The 15,135-nt window shown below is 47.2% G+C and overlaps 1 protein-coding gene across 1 annotated transcript in view; it reads right to left on the bottom strand.

Moving 5' to 3' along the window:
* wash1 (WAS protein family homolog 1) overlaps positions 1-14,921 on the bottom strand; it is a 37,499-nt gene extending 22,578 nt beyond the window's left edge. Inside the window, exons 1-2 of the mRNA XM_064342030.1 lie at positions 14,789-14,921; positions 2,424-2,564 (exon numbers count right to left, since the gene is read on the bottom strand). Of these exons, the coding sequence (XP_064198100.1) occupies positions 2,424-2,564; positions 14,789-14,796 (149 nt within the window). The 5' untranslated portion in view covers positions 14,797-14,921. The remainder of the gene's footprint in view (positions 1-2,423; positions 2,565-14,788) is intronic.
* Positions 14,922-15,135: the final 214 nt, after the last annotated feature.

Raw genomic sequence — 15,135 nt, 5'->3', positions numbered from 1 at the left:
TGCTGCTCCCTCTACACCTGCTGCTCCTGTTAGTCTTGCTGCTCCCTCTACACCTGCTGCTCCTGTAGCTACTCCTATTCCCGCTACTCGCGCTACTCCTGCTACTTGTGCTGCTCCAGTTTCTCCTGCTACTCCCACTGCTCCCGCTGCTCCTGCTCCTCCTGCCACTCCCGCTGCTCCCGGCAGACGTTTCGCGGACGTTTCGCGCGGGCCGTGTCCTACCCGACGGTTCCCAGCGACGATTAGACCGGGCCGGGCGGCGGGAACTGGAGCTAAGCATCCTGGGAGACCTGGTCTCTGGCAGGGGGCGGGTCTGGGGGGGAGGAAGAGGAACAGCAGGGGTGGAGTGCAGAGGGGCGCGGTGTGGCGCAGGGAGGCAGCTGACTGACGCCGCGGAACGCCAGAGAGCAGCACAGAACTGGCACACCGCCGCCGAGCAGCCCGACTCCCCGGTGCCTTTATATAACACACAGCCTGCCTCTGAGGGAGTGTGTGTGTGTGTGTGTTTGTTAGAGGGAGATAGACAGGGAGCGCATGAGAAAAGGGAACAGAAGAGAGCGAGAGATAGAGAGAGTGAGACTGCACTGCTGTAAAAAATAAAATGTAATTCTCCCCCCTTTGAAGGTTAGTCTTCTGAGATGAATAGGCATTTAAGTGACCAGCCTGAGTCTATAACATTTAGTCATCTAGGAGACAGTGAGAAGCAGTGTTCTGATTCCATATTTAGTAGTTCCACTCGAGGCTGAAAGTAAGACAGATGCACAAGGGGATCCAGACCAGTCTGATCACACGGCCGCGGGGGGGGGGGGGGGGACGCACTGGTGAAAACACTGAGTGTTCCCTCACAGGTACTCAAAGTTCCAGCACGCATCTGGACCCGGAGCGTGAGAGGCGACTGGCGAAGGGAGGTGGCGGTCCTCTCACAAAGCTTCCCGAAATCAGCCGGACCAGGCAGGGCGACCAGCAGCCACCCGCGGACCCGGCGCGGCATTCCGGGACGGGTCCTCTCGTCCAAAAAACGCGGGACGCAGCCGGCTGGCTTTCTGCCGATCGGTTTCGGCGATAGCGAGGAGTGGGTCAATATTACCGCTGCCTGTCCTCCGATTTGGGCGTCGGGCCCGAGGGGCCTGATCGATGTCACAATTTAAAATCCATCCGGTCACAGATTCCACCGCTGAGCACGGGCCGAACGCAGGGCGGAATCCATACCCCCGGACAGCCGCCATCCGTTAAAAAAGCCCTCCTCCTCACTGCTCATTTCTAGATGAAAGTTCAATTAAGGACCCATTTATGAGGCGGTGAGAAGTTTGGTCTTTCAGTACAAAACCGTTATATATTAGTAATGCATGATCTTCAAGCTTAGAGCTATTCAATAAAAAAGCAGTCCCCAGGAAACCCAGGCCAAGGCTGGCTATTATACTTTTTATTGCTAACAAAAAACACATTTCCCAATCTAAAAAGTATATGCCTGCATGCGCGTATTTAAAACTACCTGCTGGTTTTCAAAACATGGCTGCCTATACAGACGCCACTTTTTTACGTGCACATGTTTCTGCGTGCGTTCATGATTGCATTAGTAAATGCGTGCGTGTGTACGTGTATGTGTATGTGTGTATTTGTGTGTGTGTGTTGGGATTAGAGGTACCTGATGAAGACGTTGCAGTGTGTGTTACATGTTAGGGTTAGTGTTAGCATTAGCGGTTTCAGTACCTGCTGAAGACGTCTCAGTGTGTGTGCGTGTGTGTGTGTGTGTATGCGTGTGTGTGTGTTAGGGTGAGCGGTCTCAGTACCTGCTGAAGACGTCTCTGTGTGTGTGTGTGTGTGTGTGTTAGGGTGAGCGGTCTCAGTACCTGCTGAAGACGTCTCAGTGTGTGTGTGTGTGTGTGTGTGTGTGTGTTAGGGTGAGCGGTCTCAGTACGCTGAAGCTCTCAGTTGTGTGCGTGTGTGGTGTGTATGCGTGTGGTGTTAGGTGACGGTCTCAGTACCTGCTGAAGACGTCTCAGTGTGTGTGTGTGTGTGGTGTGTGTGTGTGTGTGTGTTAGGGTGAGCGGTCTCAGTACCTGCTGAAGATGTCAGTGTGTGTGTGTGTGTGTGTGCGTGTGTCAGGGTAAGCGGTCTCAGTACCTGCTGAAGATGTCGGTGTGTGTGTGTGTGTGTGTGCGTTTGTGCATGCGTGTGTGTGTGTGTGTGTGTCAGGGTTAGCGGTCTCAGTACCTGCTGAAGACATCTCAGTGTGTGTGCGTGTGTGTATGTGTGTATGTGTGTGTGTGTGTCAGGGTAAGCGGTCTCAGTACCTGCTGAAGATGTTGGTGTGTGTGTGTGTGTGTGTGTGTCAGGGTGAGCGGTCTCAGTACATTAGCGGTACCTGCTGAAGATGTCGGTGTGTGTGTGTGTGTGTGTGTCAGGGTGAGCGGTCTCAGTACCTGCTGAAGATGTCGCTGGAGATCTTCTCCAGACACTGCAGGGCGTCGGCGATCTGGTGCACGGCCTCCTCCCTGCGCAGGTCGGGCTGGATGAGCGGCACAGAGTACACCTGGCCCTCCAGGTAGTGCTTCTGGGTCATCCTGCGGAGGAGAGCGAGGCGCGGTCACACACACACACACACACACACACCTGGAGCCCAGCGTCTACAGACCACAGAACCGCAACACACTCCACATACACTGAAACTATCTCTCAGCTGCCAATCAGAACACTCACTTCATATCCACTGAAAAACCTTTCGGCTACATAAACGACTCACTGCTTTGAATCACAATGATCTGTGAAAATAAAGTCTTACGACTGATTTGGTGACACATCACATGAACCATTCGACATAAGGCTGACATAACACTGTTATACACGTGATATAACAGCTGATGTCAGTTTATATCAGTATGACATATCATTTGATTGGTGTTCTGCCAGGTGTTACCAATGAAAGTGATAACGGTTTTTTATGTTATTAGATATAAACCGACATCATCTCTCATGCCATCTTGTGACAGCTGTAATGTCACGTGTATAACAGTGTTATGTCAGCCTTATGTCAACGTGTTCAAGTAAAGTGTTACCACTGTCACTGACTGATATGGGTAGTGATTTGACAGCGGGTGGTGGCGCGCTCTACTCTGAGTTTCCCCCGAGCCTCACACGCTGAATCGCGCTCGGGAAGCTGAGCTGCAAGTGAATCAGAGCATGGGCTGGTCTGCCAAGCGCTAGATCAACAGACAGAGCAGCGATGTGCTCTTTTCCCCTCCAAAACAAACAGGAAGAGCCGATTTCCCCGATAAGAGCTGGCAGACACCGTGCTGCAAGTCGGAGGAGCGGATTTGAATTACTAACTGCCAGATACTCCGCCACACCACACAAAGCGGTCTTTCGATTTGGGTTCGAAAGGCCGAAATAGGCTACGGTTGCATTTTATCGAACTGGGGTACTGCAGTTGCACGAGATTCAGCAAGACAGCTGAGCTAAGAAGATAACAGTAGTCAATCCAAGTGGTTAACCGGAATTCAGTAAATTCCCACTGAAATTCAATGGTAGCAGGTAGCAGTGGCTGGAGTGTCGTTCACACGGATTGTTTTAGCTCGCTACAGCTGACAAATGCCACTCTTTGAAGACTTCACAAATATCTTCTTTTCTTTCCTGATAAGAGCGAAGGTTCAATCAAACGCGCACTAGCTTCCGTTGCCAAGGAAACAGCATGAACGGTTTTTTTCAGAATACGAGAAACTGACTCGGAGCTTCAGAAGGGTAGGAGCTGCACCACCCCGTGCAATAGGCTTCATTTATCACAGACCACACCGCATGACAGAGACGTCTGCTACAGGTCACACCGCATGACAGAGCCGTCTGCTACAGGTCACACCGCATGACAGAGACGTCTGACGCAGGTCACACCGCATGACAGGGACGCCTGACACAGGTCAATCAATTACGCGTGGGAATTTAATTAAACTCGCCCAAAGCACAGCACGTTTTTTTTTAGCCCTTACCTCCTAACAGCAAACTGCTAGTTTTCTTTTCCAGTCAAAGTCGGCGAGAGCAACAACATTACTACAAAACAGGGAAGGAAAAAGATCATAATACCTTCTACTCTACTCGACTGAAGTGAGTCCCTAATCCAAGGTGTTCTCAAGCTATTAAAAAAAAGAAAAATTGCTGACGGCGCTGAATTTGCAACGTGTCACTTTTGGCCCATAGATCTCCACAGCCACCGGAGTATAGCTAATGGCTATTGACTGGGAAAGAGAGCGCTCTTGGGCTCGTAGTGACAGATCCATTAAGGGTTCTCCTGGCTAACTGTGACACCCCCCCCCCTTCCCCCCTCCCCCATGGGGCACCCAGGACCTCATTTCATCACCGCGCCATTTTGTTCCCAAAAAGCGGGCCCATAATTTGCATGCAATTTCCATTAAGCACACTGGAACAATGCCTTTGGACACCAGGTTAAAATGGAGAATGTTGACAAGGTCAATAGTGGCTATTAGAAAATTTAAGGCCAACAACCTGGAGCGTGTGCAGTGCAGTGTAGTGGAAGAGGGATTAGCATTTACCAAAACACATACTATTCTAATTTGCAGAATAACGTGCCTTATTTTTTTGTGCCGACTCACGCTCAAAATTAAAAGCTTTCGTTCCCTTGTGAAATTAAACCACAGGGAGGCCAGAACAAATATGTATTATTAAAACTATTTCGGTCACGATTTAGCCTAAGTTTTGTTTGAAACTGCTGACAGGCAGCCTAACTGCTGAGACCCCGTCCTGCATCAGGTGTCCTGAGATACCTGCCCTCACGAGCACTTTAGGAGAAGAGACTCGGTATCTAGCCTGAAACAGAATTTACCCGGACTGGCTTCATTCGGTCGGTACATGAGCAGACGGGCATGAAAAAAATTACCATTCATCAACAGCTACAAATCGACGGATCAATGCTGCGGAGTCACTGATCTCTTTGGGTACTGACAGACAGTACACAGCGAGCTTGGTGATTGGGATGAGTCAGCTAGACGTTTCAGAGACCAGCGAATCCGCGCTATTATTATTCTGACCGAGAGACTAGCCAAAGCCCGATGCTCCAGAAGGTGTATCTCACAAGCAGCAGTGAGGAGGAAGCAATTAAAGGAAGGAGACACAAGTGCAGTAAGATGTGATCGCCAGGGCAACAACACGTGTCTTTATGTGATCCATCAACAGAGACCAATCTATGACACAAACAATTACCTTTCCATGTTTCGTACCTTAAGCTAGGCAAGGTAGTAGGAAAATATAAGTAGGCCAATTATCATAGGGGTCACCCTAATGTGGTGACACATGGTAATGATGATTCTGCAATGGCCTGCATGTACAATGAACTCCTAACAACCTCACCTGTTATTTTGTAAACTGTACTGTGTGTGTGAATATTGTGGAGCATTGAATGAGATTTATAGCCGAGTCGCTGACACAATGTCACCGTCTGATTGGTCGCAATACTTCGTGAGACATGGTAAACGAGAAACCCGACGTTCATGGATTTACGTGCGCTTGAGAAAATGGCCGCTGTTAAAAGTGTGGGGAGTCATCCCGGAATCAAGTCCTCAATTCAATGTCTGCCCGATGGTTGGACGTCACCGCGACAACCAACCAATAAGATTTCGCGTAGCTTCGCAGGCATTCCAATGACTGCATCTGCTATTGGATGACGAAAAGAGCCCTGTTGCTTAGTTATTAATTCACAGGATGTGGGACGTGTGTACTGTACACCCTGCCCCCCCCCCCAGGGGGCCGGGATCCGTGGATACAAACACACGGGTTCCGCCTCCAGGAGACGGGAATATTACAGAGACCGCCAGGGAAGCCAAATCACAAGACATGGGGGATCTGGCTGGAGATGAATCCAGCGCACATAATCACGCGTGTAATTCCTGGGCGTTCTGGCAGGAGCTCGCTTGCTAAAAATACCATCAAACGGTATGCTAATACCCACAGTATTCCTGCATTAAAAATTGCATCAGCGGTTTTTTTTTTTTTGTACTTTGAATTTAGAGTTATTTTTAGAGAGAACTGATATTTTTGAAGGTGTGTTTATTGTCTTGGTTTTTTCATCACAAACTGCTTTCCTTTACATTACATTATGGAGTAGAGAAGAATCACATGTGATGTATTTTCCTGTCAATATTCTCAAAATGACCTACATGCTGCCCTGTCTTATTTGAACAAAATTACCTTTAATACACAAGTTTGAAGTTGGCTGCATGAAGAGTTCACTGGCTGGGCCTGCTCATCCGTGGAAGGTTTTTTAAAAATGTATTTTCATTTTTATATTTTCCCCGAGACATATCAGTGCACATCTGACGCTGCTAATATTAACATTCACAGAACAATCAGGTGATCGCAGCAGAAAAAACAAAAATAAAAATAAAAAAACATCCCGGGCACCTGACTGCTGACGAGCCGTTCCACAGGGACTTCGTCGGGAGGCAGACCTCCTCGGTCGTCACCGAGCCCTTTGAGCTTTCCGGAACGTTCCGGAAAAAGGCGAGCTCCATCACCGCCGGCTGCTGGCCACGCCGCGGCCGCTCTCGCCCTCGCCGCGGTGCGTCGGCCGCCCGGGCGGGCAGGAGGGAACGAGCCGCCCGGCATGAATTATTCACCGCGCGTCACGCGGGCCGACCCGGCTGCAGCGACAGCGCGCAGATAAGGCCTCCGTCTGCGCGGGCGGGCAGGGGAACGCGGAGGAAGTGGAAGCCATACCCCTCGCCGGGTCTCTGCGAGGCGGGAGATAATGAGCCGCCGCAGCAGCGGCACGGAGATACGGAGCGAGCTGGCTAGCTCGTTAGCTAGCCCCTTTTCTGTTCCATGAACAAAACCTCGCCCGTCTCAGGGGATTGGCAATACATATAGGCAACGGCTCATATATATATTTAAACTCGCACTGGAGTAGATCTAGCTGTGCTCGCTTGCGGTTTATATAAGCCGTATGTTTCCGAAAGGTCTCCATAGGAAACGCCATTTCCGGTGCATTCTGCCCACGCTACAAAATATTCCATCACAGGCGATACTGGCCCGCACTTTTCACTAAGGACTTAGATATGCCTGCAAATGCGCATAGAGGGGTCAATGTTCAGGCTTTTTCACACTTGCCTGGCCAGGCAGTTTTGTAGGAAATCCACCTGCCAATAACAAATGCATACTTGCCTGGATACACTGACACTGATTGCTGATTGGCTGAGTAGCTTTACCTGCCTGACAGCTGGTTTTACTTGCCCTGGGCAGGAAGGAAAGCAGTTGAATCCTGCTCATGCTCTCTCTCTCTCTCTCTGTCTCTCTTTCTTTCTTTCTTTCTCTCACTCTCTCTCTCTCACTCACTCACTCTCTCTCTCTCTCTAACGCTCACTCGCTCTCTTACCCATAGACGAGCTGCATTTTCAGAGGCCTTTTTAGAGCCCACGCTTAGTGGCTGCCACGTTCATTAGCATACATCGTTTCAGTTCCTGAAAGGACGAAATTAGGGCCTTGTTTGATGTGCCCTCGACCCCCCATCAGCGACAGAAGATCGGGGTATTAGAAAGAAGCCCAGAACATCGTGCGCCTTTGGTTCTCCTCCGTCCCAAAATGGCGGAGGATCAGACAGGCTCTATGGCGCTTTGATATCAAGGCGCCCACGCACGCTAAAAGGCTAGCCTCACTTCACAGGTGTACTGCAAAAAGCGAGGTAATCATCTTCTTTCTTCCCGAATGTTTTTTTTTTGAATACTCATTTAGAAAGGACAGGCTTAATCTTCCTGAATTTCAAAGCCGCAGCCCAGACACACACACACCCTGTTCACAAATGAGTTTATCAAACAGCGGTTCGCGAGACTCGCGTCTGAGGCGGACAGACGATGGGAATCCAACGACGTCTGGACATTTCACAAAGCGAACAGAAAGGCCGAAGCAGCTTATTACTCTAGATTCAAAGAACAAAGACAGCACTTGGCTATTAACTGGTGACACAGACAGACTGGCCATAATTATTCACCACCTAGGCCTCTGTTAGAACCAGGAAAAAAACCTGCACTGTATTTTAAACTGTGTTTATATGCCAGGTCCCCTTTGAGGAAGTGATGATTAAATGAACCACTTTCAAATCTGAATTATTATTTTTTTATTTAAACAGAACCGCCTCTCGGACTGTTTCCAAAACAATCTTTCAGTAAAACTTTCAGGTTCATCTTCAAATAACTGCCACACAGGTTCGTTTTTGAAGACTTCATTACGCCAATTTACAATTTCACACAGAGGACCTTCTATTCGGAACTGCTTGCCGCGTCTTAAAAACTGCAATAGCCTTGTGGCCTTCAAAAATTGGGCCAAAATCGATTTCCTTTCACAATGACCTCTCACCACCTCACGCCAATCAATTCTCTTCCTCCTTTGATCCACTTTTTGATTATGCTTATTTTATTATTTGTGTTAGTTTACTTTTATTGGCATGTCTGTTTTTGATTGTTTCATGAGTTCACGTTTGCTGCTTTTATTCTTTTCCTCGTGCAGAAAAATAAAATCTCAAATGGGGTTTCCTGGTAAAATAAAAAGATAGATAAAAATAAATGTCAAACATTATTTGGGAAGCCATTATAAAAATTGTGCCTAATGAATACAGTTAGCCAACCAGGTATTTTATAATCCATTTGCTTTCCTGGTAAATCAAATTTTTTATGTTTTTATCCCTCTGCTGGGACTCAAGTTTCAATTAACGGAGAACGATGTGGACGGAATGGTGATGAGATAGAGTCTGTTCCACAGGAATCTAGCCTGAGTCAGAGGATGAACACGCAAACGAATCACCTGAGAACACTGACGCGGTTGATGTCCGCAAATTTTTGTTTTCTTCACTGTTAGAAGCAGACCTTTGAGTAGGTCCTGTTCATAAACATAGAGCAGTTTATGTACACATCTGTGAGTTGTCATGACAACAGCACTCATTTCAAGTCTGAAGGGAGATTGCAAACACACAAAATTAGAGTGCACTGATCCAAATAATAAAAATGATAATAATAATAATAATTTTCCTGTATTATATTCCATTTTAAGCTCAATCAAATCACAGATAGAGTTTTCAACCTGTTCATACTGGAAATATCTTTTAGCAAAATTGAAGAGGGTCAGGCAACATGCCCCACTTCTGGATGAGTTGGCATGGAGCGATCCATCTGCACAAGTGGCCCAGTAAGACCTCACCCACCCACTAGAGGCACTATCCTCAATCACAAGAGCATTTTCACACACCTTAAGACCACCTCCATTTGTTTTGTGTACCTCTCAAACATTTAATAAAATTATGAGACAGAAATATGGAAATATTACAGCTGCCACTGTGGGACTGAGATTATTAAAAGCCAAAGGCCCTTAAGAACATAAACCTGCTCATTTTCCTGAAGACATATCAAAAATCAAACAGGCCGAAAGCCACATCCTCCCCTGTGCTGCAGATCCATGCGTCCGAGGGGAGTTAGAAGTTTGCCTGAGGTCAACAGAAAGTGCAGGCTACTGTGCAACAAAAGATTTTCTTTTTTCTTAGATGATGTCAGAAAAGGGGCAAAAATAAGAACGGTCTGACAGGGTCTCAGGTTCGCCTCAGGGGACGGCAAGGTGATGTGAGAATGACGTCCTTATCAGGGGGACTCGGGAGTCATGAGAGCTTTTTTGGAGCGAGGCACAGCAGCGTGGCAATTAACAGCTCGAAATATAGCCGCAGGCTAAACGTCCAGCTCTGTGTGAGGCGAAGAACAGACTCTTTTCTGGTGAATGGCGCACCTTTCCTTTTCGGGTCACCGCGACTCCTTCCGTTGTCCTGGTCAGGGGTGCAACCAGGACCTAAAAATACAGAGTCAGAACTCAGAATCGTGAGCTGATGAGTGGATGAGGGTGTGTTGGAGGTATGCTTTCGTCCTTTATATTTAGAGGATGAATTTTAGGGTGAAAATGCTATACATACGCTCCTAGATTAGGCTTAAATTTGAGAAAATCTTAAAGACCATTCATTCCCTGCCTAAATGAATTGCAGCTGATGTTCTCACTAAGGAATGAAATTAAATATAATCCATCGCAACTCCATCAGTGCTCTGATGAAGACCAATGCGGTCGCAACGTCAACCACTGACATGGTAAACGAAACACCATCATTTGCTCTCTGGAGCGTTAAATGAGCGTGCAAGACTTTTCTGTTCTGATCTTGATTTGTTCCTGTGACCCGGCAAGTTCTCTTTGGGCTGCGTTTGTTTTCTCTAATAGCATAGTGAATTGTGTAAAACAGTTATTGGCTTACACGCGAATGCGTTGGTGGAGCGCCACCGATTCGGCCTCAGAGCTGGCGGTGAAGGCACAGCCACTGGTTCCAATTTGGGAAGAAACAGCAGAACATTTTCAGAGAAGAAAAAAACACCCACAGAGGGCGCGATGTTCTCTTAATTGAATTTATTACACTGATATACTTCAGCAACTTCTATTAGCCCTACAACAGCAGCTACAAAAGCAGCTCCCCGTTCAACACATTCTATGGTTTCGGTTTGTACAGAATCTAGGATTAAGGCCAGCATGCTGCCACTCAGCACTGCGACTCCGAGCCAAGGCCTGAGGCCTAAAGCTGCTTGAGCTGACACCGCCTCTCCACTCTAACACACCAGTCCACTTCCCTGGAGGTTATTTCTATCAGGGGGACGAACGGAGGCCAGTTCAGTTTGGGACGTCCCCTGGTTCTCGCACTGATGACAGCGGTTGAGGACTGACTGACTGACTGACTGCCTGACTGCCTGACTGACTGACTGACTGCCTGACTGACTGACTGACTGACTGACTGCCTGCGGGCGGCCGCTGTGCTCGACCACCGAAACTATGGAAACCACTCAAACAACCGAAACCACGGAAACTGTGGAAACCACCAAAACTACGGAAACCACCAGAATCACAGAAACCACAGAAGGCTTTGACAAGACAGCCAACTTTCCTCAGAGTTTTGGGAGCGAGCACAGCGTATTTGCACGTCCTCCCAGCTAATACAAAACATTCTCACAACGTTACCGGAAGGTTTCGTGAAACGTCATAACGTTGCCACAACGTGGCAGCCACAACATGGCAGCAACCCTGTGAGAACGTTCCGTGTCAGCCGGGCTCCTGCTGAGGAAAGGTGATGGATAGCGGCTGAGAAACAGGCGGCCTTGTTTAGCATGCCGGCTGCATCGAACCCTGGGGGGCGGGCTGCGAGGGGACGCTTCATCCGACGGTTCCTGACCTTTTCTGCCAAGGTCGATTATCGCCACTCCGGCGAGCGAAGGCTCCCTAACGGGGGGGATAACTAGCTCCAAGGCACATTCATTTCCATAGACACATCTTCACCAACGATGGGGCAAAATGGCAGCGAGCTTTGTAGCGCAGCCCAGTCAGACTGCAGTCCTGGAGGCCGGCAGTGCCTGCTGGATTTTTGGTGTGTTTCAGCACTAGCGGTTCTTTCAGTTGTTCTCAAGGCCTTAATTGGCTGCTGACTGAAAGGAAACCACAAGTACCAGCAGACACTGCAGCCCTCCAGGACTACAGTTTGACACCCCTGTTCTAATGTGTGTGCTTTATGTAGCCAGGCAGTAAGAAAAAGGAAAAGAACCACTACTCCAGCCAGTCAGTTACATCCAAATGAAAGCCTAGTTTGATGCTTGAACTACACACCCTAAAAACAAGCGCAGAGAACCCGGTGTGCTTTCTCAGCACACCTGTGTGGAATGTGCTGCATCATTTACCTGTCCTCATTTCCTGTGGCACTATTTGGGGCAGCTTGCACAGCTGATGCTTCACTGGCGATGCTTTTTTAGACAGGCGTACTGAAGCAGGAGTTTCCCAAACTTAGTTTCCCCCCCCATGAGCAAGCACACACGCACACACACAGACATGCACACACACAGACAGACACGCACACACACACAGACATGCACACACACAGACAGACACGCAAACAGACACACACACACGCACACACACTGACATGCACACACACACAGACAGACACGCACACACACACACACACACACACACACACACAGACACGCACACACACACACACACACACACACACGCAAACAGACACACACACACACACACACACACGCACACACACTGACATGCACACACACAGACAGACACGCGCACACACACACACACACACACACACACACACTGGCCTACCCCCCTCAATGAATATTTTACTTCTGGAAAAGAAAGTTTGTAGAAAGTTGTGCAGACATCAAGCTCTAGAGATTCTGTTGTGTCTCATTGGACCAGTTTCCCCAGTCTTTTGTGTTTCCACTTTTCCTCCTACCCCCTGGTGCCACTGAGGTCAGGCCATTCCCCCCCAACCCCCCCCCCCTCCCCGGTGGCACTGCCACGCCAGTGTTTCATTGAGCGGTTTATCTACCACAAGATTAAATTGGTCTCGTAAAAACAGTGATGACTTGACTTTTTGGCCTGCTTTATTAGGCTATGCATAATAACCACTGATGGTTGTTCAACCTTGATGTTACCTCAGGAAAAGTTCATTTTCAGGACAATGTTTACAGAATGGGGTACAGGCCTTTGTTATCTGTGCATTGACCCTGTAAATAAAATATTTTATTTTAGGTTAAAATCTTGACATATGTGGCAGCTATTTGAATTAACATTTTATTTTAAATGTCAAATAAAAAGTAAAACTTAAGGCAAGAGTTGTTTTTTCCCCCACTTCCTTCAATGTATTTTTAGTTTTTTTACACATTCCTAAAAGAAATAGTGGTGCATCTGGCAAGCAAGGTAAAACCTGAGCAGATCGACAAAAAGTAGCCAATGCTCTTTACCGAAGGCAGGTGTTTGTGTACTTCAATCATTAAGTTAATGACTTCCAGAGCAGGTGCAAACAAAGTGTGCTCACACATAGGCACTAAACTCTCAGGAGACAAAACTAAATTAGCATCCGCACAAAACAAAGACAAGTGCAATTCTCATCCCATATGCATCCCATTCGAGTTGGCAAACTTTCAAAGGATAAACAAACACGCAAAAACAGTGCACCTCCAGGGGGCAGCGCTGAGGAAAGAAAACAAGCTCCTCCTCCACTGGAGGCTCCCACAATCCCACACTGCCTTGTGCTGAGATGCTAGGCTACACAGTTCTGCTCGACTGAACAAACAACAAACAGTGCTCAGAAAAGAAACTGAAGCTGGGAGACAATTAACCTACACCCTTGGATCTATATACAGTATAGGTAACCATTTCTAAAAAGAGGAAAAGATAAAACAGACTAGTCTCAATTCCTTAAAATAATGGAACTGCTACAGGGTCGCACAACCAAACAGGATTATTTGGTTAAATCTGAAAAAAAGGAGGCCCATACTCCTATGGCATTTACAACACCTTTAAAGAGAATTTACGCAACAGGCACAGAGAGCATTGCCAAGTTATCCTGTCTGAATGAAGGTACCATCCCAGCAAACAGGCAAATAAACACAGCACTGCACAGATAAGATAACGACAAGCAAGTGCAACACATACTGACAAGCCTGGAACGGAGTGGAGCTTTCCACAGTAACGTTCGTTTATAAATTGGGAGGTTGTCTCTTTAAATCCACTGAAGCCCACTGTATAGGGGGAACTACAGGAAGAGGTTCAAACTTCAAACTAGCTGAGTGTCACATGAGGTGAGGATGGTTCACTTGGCAACAGCACAGACAAAACGTTCACAGGAAAAAAGCGCATTTCGTGTATAACAGCCATTTCATTCAGAAGAGGCCTGACAGAGTACTACCCGTGATCCTGTCAGGAGACCATCACCATTTGACAATCATGAAAATAAAATGATACGAAAGAATCAAGAGATGTCTGTCTTTGGCAAGGAGCAGGAAGTACAAGCAGAAAGTGCAACGAATGTTACCGCTTTGCGCAATCTTATGCAAACCGGGTATGGAATGGCCACATTTTAGCTTCAAACATGAACAGTAAACAAAACTATTAGGCTACCATGACGGCATGCCAAACGCAATGTCGTTAAAAACTTGCGGCTCTGTGGTTTGCTGAAGAGTGTAACTTGCGGCGCCCCATAAAGCGAAATTCAGGGTACAGAGACGGGAAAAAGCTTGACATTTATTTGAACTGCTGAAAACTAAATAATGCTTCTTCTTAGAGAGTAATTAGACTAATATGACCGGCGTCCTTTCACTGGGTCACATGACTGTCACCGCCAGAAACCAAACGTCTACAAAAATTCAATTAGCCTACAGCTGGTGACACTACCTACAACATAGCTAACTCCGTGTACTTTATCTTCCTATATAAACACATCTAGAAAATATTGAGCGAACGCGCAGCAGAATTTGTGTTACATTTCTCTTAATTTTTGTCAATTTTTTGGTCTGGCATGTGTGCTTATAGCAACCTCCACAAGCTAGACACCTAGCCAGCTAGCTAACAATATTACCACAACTACACCAAAAACCGACATCCCTAGCAGGATAGATCGCGAGCTAATTCACTGAAATATGGGTGTTTTTTGCTTCAAACTCGTTCAGTCATGCTCTGTACATATCACATAAGTATTACATTTTGCAGCAGTCCCTTCCATCATTGAATGGAACTGTTCCGTGCTCATTCTAGCCCCGCAGACGATGCAGGGACATTCCCTGGTCTAGTTTCCTCAAGGCCCATGACACTACGTAGCGCTAAATACCCAAACGTGCTGCAAGAAAGCTAACCACACAGGTTACACGTCGTATTTGTCACTTAACTATGAATAATAAAAACCCCAAAACCGACAAAGGCCGCTTACCTGACCATTTACAGTGAACGTAGCTAGCCACTATGTTTACGTGCGTGTAACTTCTTCCTCTCACGCGCTCCAATACCCAGTGTTCACGCGTATTTCCGCGAGGTCCTACCGCCTGACATGTTTCGGCTAATTCTATTGTAAGAACAAGATTGCGTATGCTGTCCCTTTGAATTACAATTGAATTTATGTTTTCTTTACAGTCCCTGTCGGGATACCTGAGAAAATGTTGCTTATGTATCGGACCAGTGGTTTTCAAAACTGTATGTTGGTTTTCGTTCCAACCACAATTGCAATCCCATAGTTTTAACACATGTTGATTTGTTTTAACGGGCAAGCTTGACATATCA

Source organism: Anguilla rostrata, chromosome 7 (genome assembly GCF_018555375.3).
Source record: "Anguilla rostrata isolate EN2019 chromosome 7, ASM1855537v3, whole genome shotgun sequence".
Lineage (NCBI taxonomy): Eukaryota > Metazoa > Chordata > Actinopteri > Anguilliformes > Anguillidae > Anguilla > Anguilla rostrata.
The sequence above is the reverse complement of the archived record's forward strand: the minus strand, read 5'-3'. Positions and strand labels throughout refer to the sequence as shown.